Raw genomic sequence first — 25898 nt, 5'->3', positions numbered from 1 at the left:
TGGGAGAAGAAAGAAGTCTCAGATTACATTTATCATGAAACTTTTTAAAGTTCAAAACAGCAAAATTAAACAATTTGTTGACTGGGCACAATATGTACATGAAAATGCTATGTTTATGAGAGAAAAAGCACTTTACAATCTTTAAGTCTTTGAATCTGCATGTCTCTGAGGTAGGTATTCCAGCCATGGGAAACTTAGGCATAGAGAGGTTGTCACACACCAAAGCTCAAGACTGCCCTTCAGAGCTTGAACCCTTGTGTGAGCCAGTGTCACCAGCCTGGGTGGGCCACTGTGTGACCGTCATCTCTCCATCCGGTTGGAAAGTCACCCACCACTCTGCCCTGGGTTCCAGCCCGCCTGGCTCCAGGCAGGCTCGGAGGCAGTGCTGTCCTGGGCCTGATGCATTGGGCTGCAGCCAGCACTGGGCAGGGAAATACCTCTGGAGCAGCGCCAGTGGCTGGGCATCCCCACTGTCTCCTTCCTCCTGGGTCTGGAGAGCCACAATGAGCCCACAGCCCTGGCCAGGCCCACCCTGGTGGCTGAAGTGGGCAGCTGTGTCCACAAGCAGGGCGGCCAGGTAGGCGGCTTCCTGGGGCCCAAGGTCTTCTGTTAGGTACTCCTCCAGGCCATCGAGCAGCAGGAGGGAGGGCGCTGCCCCCCTGGCCTCATGCGCAGAGCACAGGAGCCGGAGGAGCTCAAGGGTTGAGGGTGGATACTGGAAGCGGATTTTCTAGAGAGAGGAGAAAAGGAAAGGACCAGAATCAGCACAGGAAGCCAGGATCCCTGCTATAGCAGCCCTAGTCCCCTGCATACTCTCCTGGACGAGGCTCTCACTCCCGGAACTGCTGGTTCCAGAGTGAGGCAGCTCAGAGTGGTCGAGTATTCTTGTTTGCCATCCTCCGCCCCCTACCTTTTTATCCTGCATTCTTCACTCCCTGGTATTAGTTGAGAACAAGATACAGCTTTCTGGAGTTCCCGCCTGTGGCGCAGCGGAAATGAATCCGACTAGGAACCACGAGGTTGCAGGTTCCATCCCTGGCCTCCCTCAGTAGGTTAAGGATCCTGCGTTGCCGTGAGTTTATGGTGTAGGTCGCAGACGCGGCTCGGATTTGGCGTTGCTGTGGCCGTGGCGTAGGCTGGCAGCAACAGCTCCGATTAGACCCCTGGCTTGGGAACCTCCATATGCCGCGGGTGAGGCCCTCAAAAGACAAAAAAGAAAAGAAAGATACAGCTTTCTGCCAAATCTGCAGGGTAATCTTTCCCTAAGCGGCCGACACCATCATTTGACGGCAGCTGTCCAAAAACCAACTGTAGTCAAACCCTTTGGGTACCGCCTTTTGCTAATTTCGCCCCCTCATCGATGGTTTCTCACTCAATCTTAACAAAGCTTAGTATGGTCCCATCCCCGACTCATTCCAGACTCCATCCCATAATGGCCACTCCGGCTTGGCTTTCCTTCGTCTCCACCATTGGTCTGTCTACGTGTCACTCAATCCCAACCGCTCCGCTAGTGGCTGGTCCGCCTCTGGTCCCGCTTTTCCCAACCTGTAACCGCAGGGGTTCCAGCGCTGCTCGGGTCCCGCGGGGCAAGCTTTGCAGAGGCCTCCGGGTGAGGAAGAGTACGGGGCCTTGGCCCTCTCCTGCCGTCTCCAGGGCCGCCGCGAATAGCAGTGCTGTCTTTCCAGAGCCTGGACCGCCAAGCAGCAGCAAAGGCGGTCCGGCCTCAGCCGTGCTCTCCTCCGCGGGGCCGGCCGCGCTGCCAGAGTTTAGCACCCGCCTCAGCGTCTCCGCCATTCGCAGCAAACGTCTGTCCAATCCGTGGCCCGATCCTGCCCTTAATCCCGCCGCAGGCGAGATCTCATTGGCCACAGTGTACTTAGCTTCTCCATTGGTTCGAGGCTCTGCTCATCAAAGGTAGATCGCTGTTTCCCAGTTCCTCTGGTGGTGAAGCGGCAAATAACCTAGTCCGAGGAAGGGATGGAGGCCTTTGAGGGAGATAAGGCTCTTCCCTGGTGAGTCCGCTGGCCGAAGCAGCACAAATACTACTATTGTGAGTCGTTCTGCTAGTCAGGCAATACAAGTGTTGAGAGTTGGAGGGAGCAGGTCCTAATCACTGACACATTGTTTAAAGTCTCTTAGCCTCAGTTTTTTACCTGTAAATTGTAGCTCATGGTATCTCAGAGGAATATTGTGATAGGCACGTGTCTGTGTGTGTTTCTGCTGATAACACCCAATGACAATGGAGAAGAGAGATGGATGAGCTATGTGCTTCTCTCTGCACCTGAATACCAGCACAAATGTGTCTGGGACTGCCGGCTTGAGGACATTCATGTGCAAAACATCAGCAGCTGTCTCTTAGTGTCTGTGAGAAGAGTCTCAGCTGGCTTCCTCACTGGCCTGGGGGCTTCTTGAGTCCTGCTTGTAGTACAGGGGGAGGCAGGACCAAACAACAAAAAGGGGGCACAGGAGAGAATAGGCAGAGATTCAGGGGGCTGGGAGACTGAGGGAGAACCACAGCAGGACCTTGTTTGTCATGTTCACTTTGGTATCTCCAGCACCCAGAACAGTGCCTAGGGCATTGTAGATTCTCAATATAGTCTCCTTAAAGGAATGAATGAAGAAAGGAAAGTAGGATTGATGAGAAACTGGGAGAGAAGGAGGAACAAGGTGAGTGATCAAGTGATCAGTGGTTGTGTCTCTTCACCCAGATTTCTCCCCAGAGCTGCCACTCATACCCCTGTTGCCCTGGCAACTCTGTCTCCTGGTAACTTCAAAGTGGTGCTGTTGCCAGGAGACCCAGGGGCAGGGAGGAACTGAGATTTCCAGGGCTTTCTCTCTCCCTCTGGGGCCGGAACACAGCTCCACAACATCCTCCAATAATACACCCACTCACACAGCTGGGCACGTACACACACACACACACACACGCATGCATGCACACATGGCATCTCTGCATATATTTCACTTTCAGAATCCCCATCACCCACATGCTCCCTGCCCTATCCTATCCTGACACAAAGTATCCCATACATACTCTTTCCCATATTCATGCCTCCACACCCTTTCCCTTGCACACACACCAGAACACACTCTGATACAATCATACCATTTCTCCCCCCAACACACACACACACACACACACACGACATACTGTTACATTGCCCTGTAAATGTACCACCTCAGGCCCATGATTCACCTCAATTTTATAGCACTCTAAATGCACAAGCACCCAGCAGAGACAATTGTATCACAGAGTTCCACACAGTTATATACATAGGAGCATGCCAAACACAGCCTTGTTTTAGGTCCTTTGCACTTGTTGTTCCCTTGTTTAGAGCATTCAGCTGTCAGATATCCCTCGTTTTTTTCATTCAGTTTAGGTGCCTTCTCATATATCACCTACTTAAGCTTTCCTTGACCACCTGTGTAAAATTACACCCCTTCACTCTTTAACTGCTTGTTTCTCTTCAAATAACATCACTTCCAACCTTATGTATTTACCTTATTGCCTCTCTTCCCACTAGAATGTCAGCTCTGCCAGGGTAGGGCTCCTCTTTCTTTCTGGCTTCCTAGATCGTAGAACCACACCTGGTATATAGTAGGTGCTTCTAAATGCAGCTGAGTGAGTACATTGGCGAAGATGTGATATTAGGTGTTTCTCTCATGTGTGTAGTACTTCTTTGCCTCACTTCTCAGGATCCCATCTTCATGTCTTGACAGAAGGACCCTTAGCTTAGAGGAGCTCCCTGGAGGAGGCAGGACTGAAGAGTGAGGGGACAGGGTGGTGGACAGCTCAGTGACAGTCTATGCTCCTGCCTGTTTATCAGCATCCTGAAGTGATCAGTTCATGTATTTAGCAAACACTTGTTGAACACCTACTGTGTGCCCGGTCTTGTTCTAGGCATAGGGGCTCATTGGTGGATAGACATCAAAGATTCTGTCCTGGTGGGACTGATATCCTAGCGAGGGAGGAGATAACGGATGCTAAGGATAAAGAGCGTTCCAGGTGAAGGCACTGGCAGAACTTTGGCTTTTACACAGAATGCCGTGGGGACCCAAGAGAGAATTTGAGTACAAGAGGATCATAGTCTGACATATTATAAATTGGAGTTTGGTTTTGGTTGAGTTTGAGAGGCTATGAGACCTACTGGGGAACATCAAGAGCCTTTTGAATAAACAAGTACACATTAGTCTGGATTTTATACCTAAGATTATCCGCCCTGGGATGTGTGTGTAGGCAAAGGCTAGGGCTGCTATCTCATTGCTTTGTGTCTGGCAGCCCCGACTTTACCCTTTCGTGGCCCATGCCTAGTATCAGAACCGTGGACAGCGTCAACTGGTTTGGCCATAGGGCGCTGTCCTTTGTGCTGAAGTTTTGCTTCTTTCCTGGCCTGCGTGGAGGCAGCTGTATGACATAAGGGAGCATGGGTCTCAGGGGGTGCAAGCCCTGGGGAAAGAAACTCTGCAGTGAAGCAGGGGACTCCATGATTCTGTCCATTCTCTGCTTTCAGCCCTCTCATGCACCCCTCTCATTCCCTGTGGCCCACAAGGAATACCACCACCTCCCTCACTCCCTCTCCCTGTGTCTCCCATCGTTCAGCTCCAGCAGCACAGCAGGCATGTTTCCACTTCAGAGCCTTTTGTTCTTGCTGTTCCCTCTGCCTGGAATGCTCCCCAGCCCCACACGTCGGATATTGGCTTGGTTCCCTTCCCTCCCTCTTTCACACCTCATCTCCAGTGCCAACTCCTCAGAAATAACTTGCCTGACCACCCTCTTTAAATTGCAAACTGTGTCACCATCCCAAAGTTGTCCCAGTGTCTTTTTTTTCTTTTTTTCTTTTTAGGGCCACACTTGTGGCATATGCAAGTTCCCAGGCTAGGGGTTGAATTGGAACTATAGCTGCCAGCCTACACCACAGTCACAGCAACATGGGATCTGAGCCACGTCAGCGAACTATATTACAGCTCACAGGAACGCCAGACCCGTAACCCACTGAGCAAAGCTAGGGATGAAACCCGCATCCGTGGATACTAGTCGTATTTGTTACTGCTGAGGCACAATGGGAACTTCTTCTCTAGCTTGAATTTTCACCTTATCACTTATCAATAGCTAACATATCAGAGATCTCATGCTCTGACCTAAATCCTTGATCCTGATACCTTTTCAGATTTTCAAAAAGTACTATGGTGTAAATTCTATGTATTGAATAACACCCTTGGTTGGACCTGGGTGTTAATTTAATACTCTAAATTAAATACTCTAGTTTATCTGCAACAAAACATAAGAACATTTACATAAAGTTAAATAAGTAAAAGCTGTAATAACCTAATGTCAGTTCAGGTCTTGCCACAAATGAGTTATGGAAAAAATATTGGTTTTCAGACCTTCTTGAAATTTGGAATTGTAGTTTTGTGTTTGGCTTATTTATCTTGTTAGGATGTGAGCTCCATGAGGGTAGGATTTTGTGTCTGTTCTGGTCACCACTGCAGCCCTTGTGCCTAACTGAACAGCACCTGGCATGCAGGGGGTGCTCCATAGTTTTTGTTGAATGAATGAATGGATGGATGAATGAATAAATGAATGAATGAGAAAACAAAACAGACTCCCCTTTCCTGGTTTCTGGATGACCCTATGCCCTGAATGGGCTGTCTGAAGCCCTTCAGAAGCAGTGTGTGTAGGGGGGGGGGGTCTGTGGCGCTCTGTCCCTACCTTCGCCACTCTCTGTTGGGCTCTCAGAGGTTGGTTCTCAGCACAACCTCATAATCAGACCCCTGCTCAAAGCCGTGTAGTCAGGGGTTCAGTTTGGAGGTTCCTACTGCCCTCAGCATCCCCTTCTCTTAGGACCCTGAGGGTCATCTCACCCTATTCTTTGTGCCCTCTGCACCCCATGGTCAGAAACAGGCTAGCTGCCTGGGGAGGACAGTCATGTGAGGTTCCTCACAGTGTGTTTGTGTGCCTTACATGTGGCTGATGGGGCTGTTCGGATTTGACAGATGAAAAAACAAGGGCACAGAGAGGTTAATTAATTTTCCTAAGGTCAAACAGCCAGGAAATGCTGGGCCAGGATTTAAAACCAAGTCAGGGACCCCATAGCCCCATGCTGCCTCTCCACAATTGCCCTGTGACAGTATACCCACACCCAGCCTCACTGACACCTAGATCCCAAATTAAAGTCTTCCACACCCTGCCACAGGTAGGAAGGCAGGTGGCCAAACTTCTGTTACAAACAGGTTTTTATTAAAGATGAGGAGGGGGCAGGAAAGGGGGGGCAGTGTTTCCCCTGCCCACTGCCTTTGGCTGCCTGGAGTGGGGAGCCCTCTCTGCTTCACGCATGCCCCTATGATGGCACATCTGTGTAAGTCTGAGGCATGGGGGGCAGTGCAAAGAACAGGGCTTGGGTTCTAAGGAAAAAAAAAAAACTCCTCTCCAACAGCCCTAATAAATAACAGAAGGGTTTGGGGTGACCTGGACACAGGCAAGAGGGGACACAGCACCCTGAACCCCAAAACTTCTGAACTGGGGCAAGCCCTGCATAAGTAGGGAGTTAGGATGGGCTGGGTGAGAGATTGCACATGGGGGAGGGGCTGAGAGAGGAAGGGGTACCCCAAGGACCCTGCCATGGGGGAACCTGCCCCCCACCCTCCAGCTGGACCCTCTGATTCTGAGGAGAGAGGACTCAGTGACAAAAGATGACCCCATCTCCCTCCTCTGCTTTGCACCTGCTTAGATATGGGCGGTCCCCCATTGACTGGAATCATACCCACCCACCCTAGAAATTCTGAGAACCAAGGACTCCTATTGGTTGTTCAGACTCTGAACACTAACTAGAGTTGCCCTCTTGCCTGAGGCTTCTAAGAAGTGATAGGGAGGCTCATATTGGCTGGAGTAAACTCCTTTTGGCTAGAATTCTGAGAACTGTGGGGGCTCCCATTGCCTGGGCAATGACCAGTAGTGGGGTCAGGCTTTGGCCCTTAAAAGGGTGATCCAACGAGGCAAGGCCCCACTTCCCAATTATGCACACTTGGATGTCCCAGAGGGCAAGAGAGGCAGGGAGGGGGGTTGCCCAGGTGTCCTTCCAGCCATCCTCTGATGTCTAGGCCTGGCTGGTTTGGGGACAGGGGCTTTGGCACTCACAGCACACGCACACACACGCGTGGCAGGGAAGAAATGGGGACTGGGCAGATTCTGGGTGGGTGTTGGGCCTCACAGCAGGTGGTCACGGCTTGCAAAGAGGTAAGGGCTGAAGTTGTCCCGGTGGAAGGGGGAGGGGTAGAGTCCACTAAGGGTATAGAGGTCCCTCAGCAGGGGCGTGGGCAGCAGCAGCTTCCGGCCACGGCCACCACCCCCACCAGGGCCCCCAGGCCCAGGGGAGGAGGGCGAGGGGCCCTGGCTGGGGGTTGGCGCTGGCAGGGGCAGGGGCAGAGGCAGGGGCGTCGGCTCAGACCTCAGTCGAGGGCGGGGCACACGGGGCGACGAACACATGGCTGGAGCCCTGGAGGACACGCAGCTGGGGATCAGGTGGCCACGGCGGGCGCAGTTCTGCGGCTCTAGGGATTGAGGGGAGAGGATCAGAAGTAAGGCAATTAGAAAGCTTGCAAAGGGGTTATGAGAGCACAAGTGAGACCTCTGGGGCAGTGACTACCATCTGGAAGTCTCCCCCCGCCTTATCCCCCCCACTCCCTCAACACTCACTGGATGGGGTGAGCCGTGCCGGTGTCGAATGCGGCCTGCAGGCCTCGGGTTCCTGAGACAAAGATGCAGAAGGAAGAGGCTAGTGGCCCCCTGGGCCCCACTGGCCACAGCCCTGAGGAACTCATTGGGCACAGAGCCCAAGGCAAAAGACAACCCGTTTTCAGGATTAACCATGTCCACTTGGGAGAATGAGAGGGGGTATGCCCTTCCATCCCATGGGACAGTCGCCCCAGAACCTAGCCACAGAGTTGAGCGATCCCTCTACCTCTTCTTGATCCTGAGACCCCCACCTCATGCCTGACTTCTTGGTCCCCCTCCACCCACCACCCTCTCCAGCCGGGAGCGGCCCCCGGCCCCCCTTACCTGGGCCACACTTAACTTTTCGAGGGGGCTGTCCATGGTGGGGGCTTGGCCCAGGTCCTCCCAAGGAGAGAGCCTTCGGCCAGAGGGTGGCCGGCTCTGGAAGTTGTGCACGACACAGGTGACCTGTGACAGAGGAAGACGGGAGGCCTGAGGCCCAAGGCCAACAGGGTAAATACCATCCCCACTTTTTAAATAAGGCAACTGAGGCTCAGGTTTTCAAAAACAGCTGACGCTTTTATGGTACTTAGTAGGTGCTAAACACAGTTCTTTCTGCTTTACTAAGAGATAGGTACTATTATTACTTATTCCACACGGTGAGGCACATAAGGCCGAGTTGTGTAAGAGCAGCATCTGATCCTTTCCCTATTCAAATCTTTGATATTTTGGACATTATGGGGTTTTTGAATTAATATTAACTTTTTCGAATGTTTCGTTAAAGTATTATTTATCTTGATTACTGAGTGTTTTGGCACCCCCTTAAGTATTGTGCTCAAAGAGAATGCCTCGCTCACCTTACCTTGGTCCCAGTCTCCTTATCCCATTTCACAGATGAGTATATCCAAGCTAGGTTTGGTTAAAGGACTCGCCCAAGGTCACACAGAGTCCATATCCTTCACCATTATGCGGTCCTGCCTCTTGGGTCAGGGAGAGATGGCAAGGGGACTCACCAGAAACGTGGCGATTGCGGCCCCAGTCAGGAAGCCGGCCAGCACATCCGACCAATGGTTGCGGTACTCTGCCACGCGGACCACGCCCACTAGGAAGGCGGGGCACAGCAGGGCCAGGCAGAGTGAGGGTTTGACCAGGCGGGAGCCCTTCACGCGGAACACCAGCGTCACGTACATCTGTGGAGGCCAGATGGGTCAGAGGACACACAAGATAGCAGCAGTTCCCAAACCCAAGCGGATACTGCGTTCAGGGTTAAGGGGTGTGGCCAGAATCCTGAGGCGCGTCACTGGGGCTGGAGGTAGAGGCCCTGGACTCCAGGGAACAGAGCCAGGGGGATAGGAGTTAAGGGGACAGAGTCAGGGGACCCCCATTGGGCCCTTGCAGGGAGGAGGTGTGGCCAGAGCACCAAAGGACAGTGGATAGGGTCTGGGGCCCAGGTCTCTGTAGGACCAGTCCCAGAGGGGGAAAGATGCTTGCTGGGTTAGGGTGTGGCCACAAAAATAGAGGGTAGATTCAGGGCCCAAGAGACAAGTCCAGGAGCTCCAGGAGGTGGAGTCCCCAAACTCCTGGGAACCACTGACAGGGTTAGAAGCATAATCCCCAAGGCCACATAAAGGAGTCATAACAACAGGGAGTGCAACCAGGGAAAAGGAGGGCACAGAGTCAGGAAGTTCCAGTGAAATGGAGTCAAGAGTGTGACCAGGCCAATATGGCGAGGGCAAAGTCCGGGCGGGAGCAAGGGCAAGGGGGATGGGGCAAGGGCTCCACTACACAGCCACTCGGGCAATATCCAGAACCTGTAGCATTGCCGGGACTTGGCTAGGCTTCAGGGAGTGGTGCACTCCATGCACAGTGTCCAAGTCCTACAGGGCAGAGCCAATAGCCTCCTTTGGGCGTGACATTACTGGGTCAGGAGGCGTGGCCAGACACCAAGGAGCACATTCTAGAACATAGCTGTACCCTCAGGCTGGGGGCGTGACCAGGGTCCAAGGAGAGGAGTCAGAGCCTCCGCCCTAGGGGCGGTGCCACAGTGTCAGGGCGGGGCCTCACTTCGGGAAGAATGGGAAGCTCCAGCCCAGAGGGTCTCCAGCCCGCTGGCCGCCCCCTTACTGCCGTGTCCCCAGTTTGGGGCTCACCGCTGTGTAGGTGACGGCATAAGCGCAAAGGGCAGCGTCCTTGCAGGGGAAGGCGCGTCGCGCAGCGGCCACCAGGCTGGGGCTGCCAGCGCAGGCACCCTGGTCGGTGACGAAACGGTCGGGCCCTGGCCGGTCCGGTGAGGGTGGCGGGCAGCCCAGGGCCGTGTAGTTGGGGCGGCACACGGACAAGAAGTGTGGCGTCGGATTGCCGGTCACCACCTGCCCCGCATTGGCGAAGATGGTCGTAGTGAAGAGGCCGAAAGAGTAGACCCCTGGGGTGGGGTGGGAGAGGGGGTTCATGCCAGGGCCCTGATGCTTCAGCATCCAACCTCCTGTGAGTCCCCTTATGGCTCATCGGGGCCCCTGTCTCCTTGTTCCTGTGACTGCCATTAAAGCACACCTGGGACTCTCCCTAACACCACACCCCATAATAGGCCATGTTCCTCTTCCCTTGAGACCACCGTGACGGCATTCTGGGATTACCCTCTGTCCCTCTGGGATTACCACTATGTCAGGAGTGGGCCCTCCTCTGGAGCCCATTATAGTTGGGCTAGGATCCCTCAATAACATTACATCAGGATTGGGCCCATGCCCAGGACCTCCTAAAACCTAAAACCACCCTGATGACATTTCTGGGCTTTCCATACCTATCCCTGGACTCACTATTACTGAGTTGATCACTTTTCTCCTGAATCATCAATCAGCCAGAGCTGGATCTCCAGCCCTCTGCCACAGGGACCACCATTTTGGATGAGCTCTGTCCCTCCCATACCCCAAGGCCACCAATTGTGGCTGGGACCACATTTAAAGCACAGCTGGAGTTCTCATCCCTTTGCCCTGGGACCCCCTGGTGTTTGTCCTGTGCCTGTGTCTCCCCTTTTCTGCCTGAGACTCTCATTGCGGTAATTTGGGGCCCTTTCGAGTTGCCCTCATAGTTGGCTATGACCCTACACGCATACCCCTGCAACTTCCAGTATGCCTGGCCTTAGCCCGAGTCCCCCTTTCCCCATGAAGTCACCATCATAGCAACTCTAAGGCCTTTTCCTCCTGGAGTTCTTGTTGTGACTGAGCCTGGCCCATATCCCTTTCGCAGGGCTAACCTCTGTCCAAGTCACTCACCCAGGAAGCGGACCAGCCTCCGCAGCGGGGGGCTGAAGCGGCAGCAGGCCCCAGACACGATGGTGCTCTCCCCAGTGATGGGGATGGCTGAAGGTGGTGCAGGGAAAAAGGCACGTGCCAGCTCCCCCAGCAGGATCTGTGGGCAAGACCAAGGCAAGGTCTTCCTGGTCTGCAGGCCCAGCCCTCCACCCACCGCCACTTGGCCCTTCTGCCTCCTGGAAGGCCCTTCCCACAGTCTGAGCCAGGCCACCCTTGTTCTCACCGTGAGGGTGGGCCCAGCAGTGACCAGGGCATAGATGAGTGCCGGAGGTGCTCTGCTGGTGGCCTCAGGCCCTGGGTAGGGCTTGGCATAGGTACTGTCATAGCAGAAGAAGCCCTGGGTATGCACGGGGAAGGTGTCCGTGAACTCCAGGCGGTAAGCAAGCAGGACCACGATGCCCAGCAGCACAGACTGCCACCCAAACAGGACAGGGAGAGAGAGAGAGAGGGTCAGGCCTGAGCTGGGCCACGGAGACAGGGACTCAGAGATGGAGACAGAGAGAAACGAAGAGGAGAGAGGAGATGGAACTGGGAAGAGGAAGAGAGCACAAGGCCAGGGCTCCGAGAGACAGACAGACAGTGGGCAATGGCAGGACAGACCATGGTGAGAAAGAAGGTGGATGGGGAGTCACACTAAAACTCTTCCATGAATTAGTACATTTTACTTTCATAACAGCCCTAAGAGAGAGGGACTCTAATTATGCCCATTTGACAGATGAGGAAACCGAGGCTCAGGAGGGTATGTGAGGCATCAAGAGTCCCCCAGTAAGGATGGGCTGCATTCAATTGGCACCCTGGAAGTGCCACTTCTGAAGGCGCCTCCTCCCTCTTGAGGGTCTGGGCAGGGGAAGTACTGTACTCCTCACCTCCACGAAGACAAAGCAGGGAATGATGGAGAAACTCCTCTTCAGCTGAGGTCTCCCTCCCGCCATGATGAAGGCCAAGCCTGTGGAGGTGGGGAGGAAGTGGGGCCACCACAGTGTGGGGGGCCTAAGGCATGCTCAGGCCATCTGCTTATGGAGTCTTCTGGCCGCACCCCCTCCCCCATCCCTGGCCCCTGGAACTACTGCCCAGGAGCCCCTGGCTCTGCCCCCTGAGCCTTCTGGCCACACCTGTGCACACGCAGGCCCCTGGCCTTTGGAGGCACCCACCTTTCCTGACACAACCTGCTCAGTTCAGCCTCTGCTGGGGTCTCCACAGATTGTATAGTGGTCTTCGCCTACCTAGAGCCTAGAGGAGATTCTGACCCCATACCTTTCAGGGGGGCCCCCTGTCCTTTCTAGCATGGGGGCCCTCTCCCCTCTGCCTTTAGCAGAGACTTCTCCAGCTTAATGGGGCCCCTCCCCCATGAAGAAGGGTCCTCATCCCTACTATGCTTTAGGAGACCCCATCCTCTTTCCCCATGTGCTTTATGGGAGACTCCATACCCCCCATCCCCCACCCCCACCAGGTCCCTCCCTGAGCCCCTTCCCCCATGGCCCACAGAGGCCTCTCTCTCCTGTCCCCATGGGCTGTGCCTGACTGGTTTGGGCTGATGGCCAGGCCCTCCTTCTCTCCCAGCTGCCTCTCTCTCTGTCCTTCCCCCTCCTCCCAGTCTGTCTGCCTCACTGCATCACAAGGGGGATATCTCCCCCCACCCAGACTTCCCCTTCCCTCCAGTCTAACCTCAGTCCCCAGCACTGAGGGGCCAACACAGTCACATATCTTTGACACATTCTCCCAGCCTTACCTCACCTGTGAAAGGACCCTATGGCTTCCCCCAGGCCGCTGCCACACCCACAGACTCAAAGCCGCTCCTGGCCACCAGCAGTGCAGGGATGGTCACGCCCATTGCACAGATGCAAAAACTGAGGCCCAGGCAGGCAAAGGTAGGCACTCTGGGTCCAGTGCCCCAACCACATGGCTTGCTCTGCAATGTGACATGTGGGATGAGGGTCACTAGAGATCCCAGATGCCCAAGATGCCCACCTGGCCATGGCACCTTCACCCTTCCAGAGACACAATCACACATTGGCACCCCCAGAGTACACAACCCAGCCAGAGTCTCCATCCCAAACACCACACACACACACACACACCCACTACCACATAGCATTTGTCCATTCCACCAAGGATCAAGGACCTGCTGGGTCTCAGGCGCTGTGCTGGGTGGCAGTCTTGTGGTGAACAAGACAAGCTCGCTCATTCAGACAGGTGCCCAACACCCACTACACACATAACTGCACACTCACACACAGCACAGTGTGCACACAGCTTGTCATAGACACCCACACAGATCAAACACACACACAGAGTTATTGGGACACAACAGGAAGTCCTTCACACACCTCACAGCCCCACACACAGCCCCACTCGAGTCTATGTCCATCAAGGATATAGACTCAAGGCTGCCAACACACTTAAGAGCTGCATCAAAGAAAAGATTCACCATACACAATGGAGGGAGGTCACAGACCTGATCACAGCATCACACCCCCAATTACAAGACACATAATGGCACACATTAACAGTCTCTCATCCACATTAACAGTCATAGAGCTCTATGCCATCCACAACCACAGCCACATGGCTACATAAGGGCACATACATGGACCATGGCATAGACTTGCACACAGAGCCACACAAGAAAGGCACATGATCACAGCCACACACTGGAACACAATAATGGCCCCACACACACCATCAGAAGGAACACATAAGAGCAGCCACACAATGATAGTCATATGCAAACAACCATACTGACACTGAGACAGCCACACAATCACTGACAGCAGTCACACGGCCACTCAAAGGTGGCCACAACAACACAGCCACCACCACACACACACACACACACACACACACCCCACTGAGTGATAGCCATGGCAACAGCCACACAATGACAGCCACAGGAGACAGCCACAGAGACACCACACAGTCACCCCTGAAGCCACACAATCAGACATACAGCTGTACACTGACACATAATGAGAACCACACAATCGCTGACAGTCTCACAGGGGTCCCCTCCCCATGCTCTCCTTCCCCAGCCTGGTCCTCAAGGCCCAGCTTGCAGCCTCCCATCCCCCTCCCCGCGCTGGACCCGCAGGGGACCCGACCCAGAGGAAGGAAACCCTGGCCAGACAGACAGACTGAGCATGGGAAGCCCGAGAGAGGGGTTCAGGGGGCGCCCCAAGGCCCTCTGCCTCACCGGGTCGAGTCTGCCGCCGCCTAAGCCCAGCTCCGCCTAGACGGCCCCGGCGCGGCGGGACAGACAGACAGACGGCTGGCCAGCGGGCTAACGCAGAGATGAAGACGCCGACCGCCTGCCGGGCTGCGCCGCGCAGACTCCGCGGCGGAGCGAGGGGCGGGGCCTCTGGAAGCATCATTTGCATAACCCTTGAGGCGGGGCCTCGCGGTGTCTCATTAGCGAGATCTGGGGCGGAGCCTCAGCTGCTCTTGGGGGAGGGGACGTATTAGAACAGATTGGGAGAGAAGGAAGGTTGGTGCTTGAGAGGTAGAACTCTGGCAGATGCTGAGAGGAAGAAGAAGGTGGGATGTCAGACCCTGATTTGGGGCGGCGACCCTCCCTCTCTGGGCCTCAATCTCCCCGTTTGGGCCGTAGGGACAGCAGGCCGGATCGTCAGGGCACTCCAGAAAAGAGGGTGGGTGGCTAGTGTGGAAGAGCCTGTCCATGCACTTATGTTTAGATAGTCTGACCCCTGACTTTGTCATTTACTAGATCCAGGCTCGCACTGTCCCCTGACCCTAGGCTCACATATCCTGAGGGCTTCACATCCTCCCCAGTAAGTAGTAAACTGGGGTGGGGGTTCACTCAGTCATAAGAAGCAGCAGGAGCAACAGTCCACAGGTGAAGGAGGGTCTCAGCTAGTTTATTTTCTCTCTGGAGGGGTCTTCAGGGAGAGCAGTCCCAGCTGCTCAGGCTGTGGAGAGAGAGTGAGTCAGAGCCTGGCCTGGTCCAGGGAACCCCAGGGCTGGAGGTCAGAGAGCAGATGCCCAGGTTGAGAGTTGGGAGGACCCATACTGAGGCATTCCAGGGCAGGCCAGGTAGGGAAGGGGAGGGTGGGGCAGGGGAGGATCCACACCAGGTGGGAAGGAGCGGCTCTTGCTGAGTTGTGGCTGGGAAGGGTCCTGGTCTGAGTCCGAGTTTGAGTCCCAGGAGGGGAGTGGAGGGCTCAGGCATCGGTGCCCCTTATAACCTGCATAAGGAACAGATGCAATTCTGGCACAACCTTTGACTATGGGCCCCGTGCCCTTGATATTATACCTAGTGGTCCTTGATCATGTCCCTTGAATGTGACTCAACATGACACCAAAGTATGATCAATCTCCCTTGAATTTTACCCCACTGATCCTTTAAAAAGATTACAGTGACTCTGAGTGACCCTTGAATGAAACCACCAGGGACTCTTTGATGTAACCCAGGGACATTATTTAATGTGACCCCAGAATAAGACCTAACAGATGTGACCCTCAAATATGTCCTCTGAACATGACCTTCATGTGTGCAGCTGGAGAATGACCCCCCACCTCTGGAGTACTGCTCAACCCCCCTCACCCCTGAGGCTTGCGGCCCTGGGGCGGCCCCTTGAGGATATGGCGAGGTCATCAAAGGAGTTCTGAAGCACGTGCACAGCAGCCCTGTGGGGAGATGGGGATCTGGGGGCCTTGGGAGACTTGACTGGGGCAGGGGGGACCATGGTAGGGTGGAGATGAGTCCTGGGAGGAGAGGGAGGTCTGGACTCAGGCAGGTTCCAGTGTCTGGTGTTGCTGCTTGATCTGATTGGGAGGAGGGGAGGGCAGATGGGGGTCAGGGATCAGAGGTTAGAGGGGGAGGTGGGCATCACCATATGTCACCCAGCTCTTTCTGGAGGTCATCCCTCCAGGAGCCACTGCCTCCTGGTGGCAACTCCTTAGGCTCCGGCCAGTTGGATGTCTCATACCCCTGCTGCTTCATCTTGGTCAGGACCTAAGGGTTGGGATGGAGATGGAGAGAACAAGAGCAATAATAATGATGATGGTGAAAAGTGTAATATAGCACTTATTATATGCCAGGCTGCCTTCAAAGTGCTTATCACTCAGTTAGTGCAACTACTTGGTCGAGTTGGGCTGTGTTTTTTTGGTTTTGTTTTTTATTTTATTTTATTTGCTTTTTAGGGCCACACGTGGCATATGGATTTTCCCAGGCTAGGGGTCAAATCAGAGCTGCAGCTGCCGGCCTACACCACAGCTCACAGCAACACCAGATCCTTAACCCACTGAGTGAGGCCAGGGATCAAACCTGCATCCTCATGGATCCTAGTCAGGTTCATTAACTGCTGAGCCACAAAGGGAACACCAGGGCTGTGTTGTTATACCCATTACCCATATGAAGAAACGGAGGCCCAGAGAGGGGAAATGCTTGCCCACAGTCACACTACAGTAGTGGCAGAGCTGAGATTTGGACCCCGGCTTTCTGGCTCCAGTCTGATCGTGAAGGCCAGCAGAGATCTCCATGCCCTCAACTCTCGCAAGGTCCCCATCTCTCACCTTGCGGCACTTCACCTGTGTCTTCTGCATCTTTTGGATGTTCACCAGGTTCTCCGTGATCTCCTCTTCCTGCGCCTCTGTCGGGGGAGGGGACTCAGGGGGACTGGAGTTGCAGAAGTCCCCCCGACCCTGGCCTTGGGCTTTGGGCACTCACGGAGCTTTTGATAAATGAAGGTCACTTCCTCCCGCACCAGCTCTAGCTCTTCCCACAGGAACTTCTTGCTGAGGGGACAGTACAATCTAGACCCACACTCCCTATCCAGTCTCTGGCTTCCCATTTCCTGGCCTCCCTGGCTTCCACTGCCCATGTCTCCAGCTATTCAACTGCTATCCCCAGGCTCTGTCTCAGGCCCCGAGCCCCTACCCACCTTTGTCCTCTTGCTACTATTTCCCTACCTCCTGACCCTCCCTAGCCCCTGTCCTCTCTTCCTGATCTTCAGCCTCCCATTCCCTCAGCCTCCTCTTGCCTGGCTTCCAGCTTTCCACCTTCTGCCTCCCCCAGACCTCCCATACCCCCAGCCTCTGCCCACTTCCAGCTTCCCAAGCCACGCCCCTCCCCAGCTTTCTGTTCCCCTGGCCTCCCTTCCCATTCCACCTCCTATCTTCCTCTGGCCTCCCAGTCACCCACCCCCACCACAGCCTCCTGCCTCCCCCATCCCCTCCTCTTGTCCCCCAAGCCTTCTGTGGCTCCCCAGTCTCCCTTACTCAGGCCCCTCCCATTTTCCCCATCCCATCTGCGGTCCCCTCTCCCTGGCGTCCCTTCCCTCCTGCAGCCTCTGGGCTGCTCTCCTGGCAATATCCACCTGTCCCGGATCTCCTGGGCCAGCAGCTGCAGGCAGCGGGTGGTTCGGGCCCGCTGTACCTCCTCATTGTCGCGCAGGGTCTTCTGCAGCCCCTGCAGGCCTTGAGCCAGGGCCCCATATAGCTCCTGCCGTCCCTCCTCCACATCCCACTTGTGTTCCTCTTTGTCTGTCTGGCGGCTGGTGGGGCCCAGAACCTCTGCAGAGATGGTGGGAACTTGATTGAGCCACACACACACCACGATCCCAACTTTGAACCCAGCTGGCCCTAACCCTGACCCTGAACCCAGACGCATTCAACGTCTCTCACCCTGGCCTGACCCCGCTGACCCTGACAGGACCAGCATCCATCCTTACCTAGACCCTGGCCAGTCCTCACCTTCCAGCTGTTGGATCTTGATTTGCTGCAGGCAGCTCTCCTTCTCCAACAGAGTCACTGAGTGGTTTAGGAACTCGAAAGCCTGGGGGAAGAAGTCAGGCCTTGGGGTGGGAGAAGGGGTGGAGTGTGTGGGGGGACAGGGACAACGATTACTGGGGGCAGGGCTGAGGTGGCTCACCTTGGTCTGGGCCTGTAGCTGGCTCTTGAGTGACTCCAGTTCACATCTCAGAAGCTTCTGGCAGTCGGGAATCATTACTGTGGACTTAACTGTAAGCAGAGTTGAGGGTCAGCTGAGGCTGGGAGGGGTGGGGGAATGGGCAAGTTCAGGGCAGAGGTTAGTAGAGGCTCAGGGTAGGGGTGATGCTGGGGACAAGGTAAGGAGCTGGGGTAGGCTGAGGCAGAGGAAGACGCAGGAGTAGGGGTCAAGTTCAGGGACAGAGATGAAGGGCAAGGTCAAGAGCAAGACTCAGCTGACAATGGGGCAGTGATGAGTGGGCAGCAGTGGCAGGGGTCCATGGGGCTGGAACAGAGGGTGGAGATAGGAAATGGCAGGTCTACCCACAATCTTGTTGGGAGGGAAGGTTCTCACCTTTGGTTTTAGAAGAGCAGGTCTCCAAGGGCTTCTAGAGAAGGGAGATATGAGGGCAATAGAAATTCATCTCTGGGCTGCCTCCTTGCTCACCCCAACCCAGTGTATGTGGATTAGACATGATTTGGGTCTCCTGAGTTCTGGGTGTTCTAGACCCCCCCAAGTGCAGGCAAAGCTGCCTCTAGGCATATTCATGCACCAACACCACACCCACCTCAGCCTGCTTATGCTCAGAAGTGCATTGGTATCCAGGCCTGTGGGCTGCTCCTAAAAGCTTGTGCCTTTGGAGCCCTGCCTCTGGCTTGGGCTTAGGTAGTGGCCATCCTCTTTAGGGGCAAATGACATCAACAATGTCCACACGGAGCACCAGTAGCACCTGATGCACAACCACACATGGTCATCGAAACAACCACACACATGCAGACACAACCAGAGACACAGCCATGCATGCTGACTCACAAGACCCAGGGCGTACCCCCACACCCATCTTAGACACACAACCACAACCACAGACACACAGGCAGTCACATCCAGAGACAGTCACTGACATTAAGACACACAATCGCACACCAATTCCATCCATTTTTAGCACAGGTCTGCTGAGCACTGGACGCTGTTCTGGGTGCTGGACACAGGGTGTGGGGTTCTCACGGAGGACTCTGCTCCCACAGCCCCCTCCCCAAACCCTGCAGCAGTAGATTGTGGTATTGCGGGAAGAGGTGTTCCAGGTGGGGATGACCTTAGTGTTGCTGGGATTCCTCTTCGGAAGGTCCTGGTCATTACAGTGCTCTGGTGAGTCTGAACTGGGGAGCGGGGGAGACCCATGTGACTGAGGCCCTGAGTCCCTCCCTGGCCTCCGGGCTTCAACCGTTGCTGTGTTCTCAGGTGCAGCTGGCTCCAAGGTCTCTGCCTCCGGGGTCCTGGACCAGTGAAATGTATATTCCAAGGTCTTTTCTGAGGAAGAGTATGGGAGGGAGTATGTGTGGGGTGAGGATTTCTTGAGAACCAGCCCCTCCCCCTCCCCAGGGCAGCCCCTTAACAAACCACAGCACTTGTCACACTTCTTGTTAGCAGACAAACACACGTTGGAAGGTGAGGAAGGTGAACAGTAGCGAGGCACCGAATAGTCAGGGTCCAGGGGTAGGCCAACCAGAAGAGGGTTGCTTTCAGCAGGGGGGGCAGAAGGATGTCCTGAGACCAGTTCCCAGGTCTTGACACTCCCAGACCCTCCCCAGAGAGACCTCATCTCTGAACACAGGCCTCTTAGTTGTATTTGTATTTTTTTTTTAATTTTATTTTTATTTTTTGTCTTTTTTTTTTTTTTTTTTTTTTTTTTAAGGCTGCACTCATGGCATATGCAAATTCCCAGGCTAGGGGTCAAATCAGAGCTGCAGCTGCCAACCTACACCACAGCCATGCCAGATCCGAGCTGCATCCAACCTACACCACAGCTCACAGCAATGCTGGATCCTTAACCCACTGTTTGGGACCAGAGATTGGACCCACATCCCCATAGATACTGGTTGGGTTCACTACTCCTGAGTCAGTCACAACAGAAACTCCAGGCCTCTTAGTTATGATAGGAATCAAAGCTGGGTGAAAGATGATTCGAGCCCCAGCGGATAGGCAGTGAGAAGGACCCAGAGGAAAAAGTGAGGCCTGAGAAGAGCCTAAAAGGAAAAAGAGATCTTAACATTGGCCCTTAAAGGAAGGACATCTCTGAGAGAAAAAAGTGTGTGTAGGAGTTCCCATTGTGGCTCGGTGGTTAACGAATCCGACTAGGAACCATGAGGTTGCGGGTTCGATCCCTGGCCTGAATCAGTGGGTTAAGGACGTGGCGTTGCTGTGACCTGTGGTGTAGGTTGCAGATGTGGCTTGGATCCTGTGTTGCTGTGGCTGTGGTATAGGCCAGGGGCTTCAGCTCTGATTAGATCCCTAGCCTGGGAACCTCCACATGCCATGGATGTGGCCCTAGAAAAGACAAAAAAAAAAAAAAAAAAGAAAAGAAAAGAAAAAAATGTGTGTAAAAGCTTAGAGGTCTGGAATGATGTGATCTGTGCTGGTAAATTCAGGGTGGCTGGAGGCAGGTTCCAGGCAGAAGCAAGGCATATCAAGCGAGGCAGGGAAAGCCAAGCAGGGGAGTTTGAAACTGCCTCCCTAGGTAAATGGGAGCCATAGAGTGTGAGCAGGAGAGGCAAAGCATATCTATTCAAAAAATGTTAGCTGGGAGTTCCCATTGTGGCTCAGTGATAATGAACCCAATTAGTATCCATGAGGATGCAGGTTCAATCCCTGGCCCTGCTCTGAGGGTTAAGGATCTGGTGTTGCCGAGAGCTGTAGTATAGGTCAAAGACACAGCTCAGATCTGGCATTGCTGTGGCTGTGGCATAGGTCGGCAGCTGCAGCCCTTGGATTCGACCCCTAGCCTGGGAACTTCCATATACCAAGGTTGCAGCCCTAAAAAGATATATATTTATACTGAATTGGGCCCAGGGCTGCACTTGATGAGGCTGGGAACAGGAAACTCAGCTCTGGGTCTCACAGCCACACTCATTGCCCTTCCAGTGTAGTCAGGGCTGGCACAGCTGGAAAACATGGGGCAGGTCTGCCTGGATAAACTTCCAGGTTAAGGGCATCTTGCCATGGGTCATATTCAGCCAGAAAGATCACACTATAGGCCTTTCTCTTCTTCTGTCCTTTCTGGGCTCTCTGATATCCTTCCCCTGGCCGAGTCCTCCTGGAAGACTCCTATACACCCTTCAAAACCCTACTCAGTGTCTTCTGTGTAAAATCTTCCTTAATTCCTTTTTTTGGCCATGCCCACCACATGCAGAAGTTCTTGGGCCAGGGATCGAACCCTCACCACAGTGCGACAAAACCAGATCCTTAGCCACTAGGCCACCAGGGAAATCTATTCCTTAATCCCTTTTTAAGCTCATATTTTCTGAGCATCCTGCTGAGTTTGAGGCACCACCCTAAGCCCTCACTGGGTCTTCACACCCACCCTGTGATATAGGAGTTATTATTCTGCCACAAGTGTTCTAAGCTACCACTACAAAAGTCACTGCCTCAAGGAGGTCCTCACTTCCAGAGGAAGTACAGCATGATGTTTAAGAAAGGAGACCTTCCAGCTGGATGGCCTGCGTTCAAACTCCAGCTTCCCATCCGGGTTATGTTGGAAGTACTAAACTTGTCCATGCCTCGTCCCCAACTATAAAAACGGGATGTCATAGTATCTCTCTTACTAGGTTTGTTGTTATTAAATAAATTAATCCATGCCAGTGCCTGATACACAGTATGAGAGGCTCAGTGTTTGTCCTTGAATATCACACTGAGAACCTGGGACTTGAGAATCATAGAAGCCCTGGGAGACTTGGAGGGGAAAAGGCAGGAAGTATTTCTGAGTGTCAATTACAGGCAGGCCCCCAGTCGAGCCCCATTCCCGCTCCCACTGCAGCTGTTTTCCCTCAGTGCCTCCAGGTGGAATTCTATGGGGAAGGGGGAGGAGTCATTTGCCTGGGCTCCGCCCCTGGGCTTTGAATCCTGTGCCCTCCAGGGTCCCGACCCCCTTCCACTCCCACCTACCACATACCACCTGCTCATGCTCTCCCATCAGGGACCGCGAAGCCAGTCCCCAGCTATGACGCTGAAATTTGATCCCGTGGGGACACCATCGGATTAAAACGCGCGGAGCCCAAAGGCAGAGTCACAGAGAGGGGTGTGGCTAGCATTTTAGCTCCGCCTCCGACGATGCAGCCGAAGGCCTCATTGGTTCCTTCCCGTTTCCGCAGCTCCAAGGACCCGCAGTATAATTGGGTGAAAATCCAAGGAGTGGGCGGGACTCCAGGCTGGTTTCTGTTAATTGATTAGTCAATATCTAAGCGAGAGTTACAGGAGGCGGAAAATCTCCTACCCCATTGGCTTTGGGCTTAGCTGGGAGGCGGGACGAATTCTCGGTCCCATGAGGGGAGGTGCAGAGGAGGTACGCTGGCCACCCGGGAGCGCGGGAGTGAGGTACAGAGCCCAGCCTGCCTGACCCCCTAGATCTGTCCCAGGCGCCTCTGGTCTCGGACTTCTAGGTGCTGCGGATTTAGGGCCGAGGCCAGTGGTGGGGTCGATGTTCTCAGGATGAGATTTGGATTTCCCAAAATTAGATGGCGTCTCCGGGAAGTGCTTTGGGGATCTTAATAGTGATATCTGAGATCTTGTGAGAGGAGAGATCTTTGCTGGTAGAACTAAGTCCCTGGGTGATATTTAGGAGTCACTGGGGTGATCTCTGAAGACCTAGGGCGGTGAGCTTGAGCTGCTGGGGCTGAAATTTGGGAGTTTCAGAGGTGGTATGGATGTTGGGGCACAGAGAGCCTAAGATCTCTGGGGATGACATTTGGAAAGGTGGAGTTGGAGGATGTTGTGGGACTGCTCTGGGTCTTCCCCACCCCCATTCCTGGGTTGCTATCTCTGAATCTCTGCTGGATAGACAGTGACCCTGGCCTTGAGCTGGCTCACAAGTTCTGAAGGCCACAGGGCAAAGTTAAAGCTCTGAACAACCCGGTGCCTCCTTCCCAGGCCTGCAAGATGGAGGAAGGCGGGAACCCGGGAAGCCTGACCAAAGTGGTCCATCTACTGGTCTTGTCAGGGGCCTGGGGCATGCAAGTGTGGGTGACCTTCGTCTCAGGTAGGGACCCTTGACCTGGAGATCATGGGTGCCCAGGGTGGGGATAGGGATAAGAGGGTGACCTGGAAGTGTCCTAATAGGCGTGTGGTCCCCTGCACCCCACAGGCTTCCTGCTTTTCCGAGGCCTTCCTCGACATACCTTCGGCCTCGTACAGAGCAAACTCTTCCCTTTCTACTTTCACATCTCCATGGGCTCTGCCTTCATCAACCTCTGCGTCTTAGCCTCACAGCATGCCTGGGCTCAGCTCACATTCTGGGAGGCCAGCCAGGTATGTGGGTTTGGGTTCCACTACCCTGGGGAGACTCACTCCCAGGACCGCATTGAGCACCTATGGCTATACCTTTGTGAGAATTAAAATGAAATCCCCCCAAAACTGACCCTTCTTCCTGGTGGATACAAAGCTGGGCTCTGGGTAATCTTGAGCAGTACACAGCCTGCACAACCATCCCCAGAAGCCCTGTCTATTCCCTGGTGTCTCTCTGCTGGCTATTACTCCCTCTCCTCCCCCAGGCTGGGCCTGTAGCCAAACTGTGGTGACTCAGCTGGGTTGGGGCACTGACCCCAGCTCATTGTTTAAAAACCAGCCTGACTGGGAATTTACCGTCCCCCACCCCCATCCACACTTTTTTACCCCTAGCCGCAAGGCAAGGAACCATCTCTGTATCTAGTATTTCTCTATCCTGCCCTCCCCCTGCCCCCATTATGTCCCTCAGATATGGTTCACTGCCAGGTTTCAATAATCCCTCAGACACAGGAGGGGATTATGGGTAACTGGAACTTCGAGGACGTTTAATTCACTCCCAGTGTCAGTTTCTGGGGTCTAGGCTGGGGCCACATAGGAGATGGGCCCTAGGCATTGCCGTAAGCTGTGGTGTAAGTCACAGATGGACCTCAGATACCGTGTTGCTGTGGCTCTGGCATAGGCTGGCGGCTACAGATCCGATTGGACTCCTAGCCTGGGAACCTCCGTATGCTGTGGATTCGGCCCTAAAAAGACAAATTTTCTTCTCTAAAAAATTAAGGAGATGGGGAGTTCCCGTCGTGGCGCAGTGGTTAACGAATCCAACTAGGAACCATGAGGTTGCGGGTTCGGTCCCTGCCCTTGCTCAGTGGGTTAAGGATCCGGCGTTGCCGTGAGCTGTGGTGTAGGTTGCAGACACCGCTCGGATCCCGCGTTGCTGTGGCTCTGGCGTAGGCCAGTGGCTACAGCTCCAATTCGACCCCTAGCCTGGGAACCTCCATATGCCGCGGGAGCCGCCCAAAGAAATAGCAAAAAGACAAAAAAAAAAAAAAAATTAAGGAGATGGGCCCTGTCTTGGGCTCTCTATTTTGGGGAAATTAAAGGACAATTTTGATGCTCTGTCCCATTTCAGGGAAGAGAGGCTCTACGGAGATATGCTCAGTTTGGGGGAACAGAGGAGGGTAGGAGATGGATGTGTTCTAGAAACTTCCAGTCAGGGTTTCAGAAGAGTGGAGGCTCAGGAGGTTTAGGTGAGATAAAGGAGACAGTGATGGAGCCTTTCCTTAGAACATGCAGGTTTCAGGGTAGGAGAGTGGAGCTCAGTTTGGCTTTGGGGATGGAGGTGGGAGGCCTGGCTTGACCCAGTGCTGTCCCATTCCCTTCTGGGCCTTGAGGATGCAAAAGGACCCTCCCTAGGGCCCCTCCTGCCTTCCAGGCATGGCTTACCTTGTTCTCCCACTGCCCCACCAGCTCTGCCTGCTGCTCGTGAGCCTAACACTGGCCACCATCAACGCCCGCTGGCTGGAGCCCCGAACCACGGCCACCATGTGGGCCCTGCAGACCATGGAGAAGGAGCGGGGCCTGGGTGGGGAGGTGCCAGGCAGCCACCAAGGCTCGGACCCCTACCGCCAGCTGCGAGGGCAGGACCCCAAGTACAGTGCCCTCCGCCAGAACTTTTTCCGCTACCATGGCTTGTCCTCCATTTGCAATCTGGGTTGCCTCCTGAGCAATGGGCTTCATCTTGCTGGCCTTGCCCTGGGCCTCAGGGGCCTCTAGCACCCACTGACTCTCTGTCTCTGCTGGTGTCCCCAAATGTCAATAAATGCTTCTTTGGAAATGACTGCTGTATTTTTCTCCAACTGGGACTCGGGGGAAGGGGCAGGAGAAGGTAGAGCTGAGGGCTTCCGTTTCCCCACTCACGTGACATGATGATTTGGCGTGTTAGCTTTTGTAGCCCCTGAGCTCTTCCTATAATGGTGTCCATTTGTTGAGCACCTTCTGTGTGCCAGACATGGCACTAACCATTGCACATATCATATATTATTGTAAAAACAACTGGTTCTGAGCCCTGAAGGACCCCATTAACATTGGGGGTGGTCATGTGACTTGCTTTGGCCAATGAAATGTGAGCAGAGTCACAAAGAGAATTATACAAGCCAGCACACGATATGACACATCTTCCCTTCACTGCAAGGAACAGTGTGAGTGAGAAGCAAACCTTGGATGTTGTGTGCCGTGGAGACTAGTGGGGCTGCTTGAGCATATGCCAGCCCTTACTGACTGATGCACATCATCTGGGTTCATCCACAGCAGCCTTGGAGGCGGCTAATGTTCCCATGAAGCAATGGGGGCTCAAGAAGTTCAGCAAATGGCTTCAGGTGGAGTTGTTAGGATTTGAAACCAAGCAAAGCCTGAACTATTATAACTGCAGAATCCTGCTGGCTCGAAGAAAAATCTGGGATCTCAGCTGGGCATGGAGGCCAAATTTCCTTATTGTGTGGCCTTGAGCAAGGGGCTGCACCTCTCCAATCTCCAGTTTCTTTATTTGTGAAGGGGGGGTTAATTCCAAGTGTCCTTAAGAGGATTTGGAATAAGGGTTCTAGTCCTCTTCAGGGGCAGGTGCTGCATTTTACAACACTAATTCAGATCAGAACCCTCACACAAC

General features: G+C 54.1%; 4 protein-coding genes across 13 annotated transcripts; 1 reads left to right on the top strand and 3 right to left on the bottom strand.

Annotated features, from left to right (window-relative positions):
• SWSAP1 (SWIM-type zinc finger 7 associated protein 1) lies at positions 13–1816 on the bottom strand. The gene is made up of 2 exons (XM_005654777.2): positions 1546–1816; positions 13–730 (listed from the first exon to the last, which is right to left on the bottom strand). The coding sequence occupies exons 1-2, from the start codon at positions 1792–1794 to the stop codon at positions 227–229; spliced, it is 753 nt and encodes a 250-aa protein (XP_005654834.1). The 5' UTR covers positions 1795–1816; the 3' UTR covers positions 13–226.
• PLPPR2 (phospholipid phosphatase related 2) lies at positions 98–14365 on the bottom strand. Of its 3 annotated transcripts, none has more exons than XR_002341659.1 (11): positions 14210–14365; positions 12749–12928; positions 11886–11965; positions 11243–11431; positions 10981–11116; positions 9862–10133; positions 8725–8901; positions 8057–8179; positions 7694–7745; positions 1546–7548; positions 98–730 (listed from the first exon to the last, which is right to left on the bottom strand). XR_002341659.1 is itself a non-coding variant. In XM_005654774.3 (10 exons), the coding sequence occupies exons 3-10, from the start codon at positions 11949–11951 to the stop codon at positions 7205–7207; spliced, it is 1359 nt and encodes a 452-aa protein (XP_005654831.1). In that variant the 5' UTR covers positions 11952–11965; positions 12754–12928; positions 14210–14353; the 3' UTR covers positions 1546–7204. The 3 variants fall into 3 exon arrangements, 1 of the variants encoding a protein (XP_005654831.1); XR_002341660.1 differs by having other exon boundaries at positions 8073–8179; positions 14210–14363; XM_005654774.3 differs by lacking the exon at positions 98–730 and having other exon boundaries at positions 12754–12928; positions 14210–14353.
• CCDC159 (coiled-coil domain containing 159) lies at positions 1546–22048 on the bottom strand. 6 transcript variants are annotated; one of them, XM_003123173.4, is made up of 20 exons: positions 21909–22046; positions 19361–19479; positions 19056–19270; positions 18317–18350; positions 17906–17994; positions 17728–17809; positions 17352–17547; positions 16703–16770; positions 16549–16625; positions 15867–15988; positions 15578–15660; positions 15105–15218; positions 12749–14942; positions 11243–11965; positions 10981–11116; positions 9862–10133; positions 8725–8901; positions 8057–8179; positions 7694–7745; positions 1546–7548 (listed from the first exon to the last, which is right to left on the bottom strand). In XM_003123173.4, exons 1-13 carry the CDS (start codon positions 21917–21919, stop codon positions 14938–14940), a joined length of 1215 nt encoding a protein of 404 aa, XP_003123221.1. In that variant the 5' UTR covers positions 21920–22046; the 3' UTR covers positions 1546–7548; positions 7694–7745; positions 8057–8179; positions 8725–8901; positions 9862–10133; positions 10981–11116; positions 11243–11965; positions 12749–14937. The 6 variants fall into 6 exon arrangements, with proteins under 6 accessions (XP_003123221.1, XP_005654826.1, XP_005654825.1 ...); XM_005654769.3 differs by having other exon boundaries at positions 21902–22022; XM_005654768.3 differs by having other exon boundaries at positions 21912–22016.
• Positions 22201–25073, top strand: TMEM205 (transmembrane protein 205). 3 transcript variants are annotated; one of them, XM_003123176.3, is made up of 4 exons: positions 22201–22298; positions 22883–22991; positions 23097–23260; positions 24704–25073. In XM_003123176.3, the coding sequence occupies exons 1-4, from the start codon at positions 22278–22280 to the stop codon at positions 25007–25009; spliced, it is 600 nt and encodes a 199-aa protein (XP_003123224.2). In that variant the 5' UTR covers positions 22201–22277; the 3' UTR covers positions 25010–25073. The 3 variants fall into 3 exon arrangements, with proteins under 3 accessions (XP_003123224.2, XP_003123222.1, XP_003123223.1); XM_003123174.5 differs by having other exon boundaries at positions 22226–22330; XM_003123175.3 differs by having other exon boundaries at positions 22271–22395.

Source organism: Sus scrofa, chromosome 2 (assembly GCF_000003025.6).
Source record: "Sus scrofa isolate TJ Tabasco breed Duroc chromosome 2, Sscrofa11.1, whole genome shotgun sequence".
Taxonomy (NCBI): domain Eukaryota; kingdom Metazoa; phylum Chordata; class Mammalia; order Artiodactyla; family Suidae; genus Sus; species Sus scrofa.
Note: the sequence above shows the minus strand (reverse complement) of the source record. Positions and strands in the feature narration are given on the sequence as shown.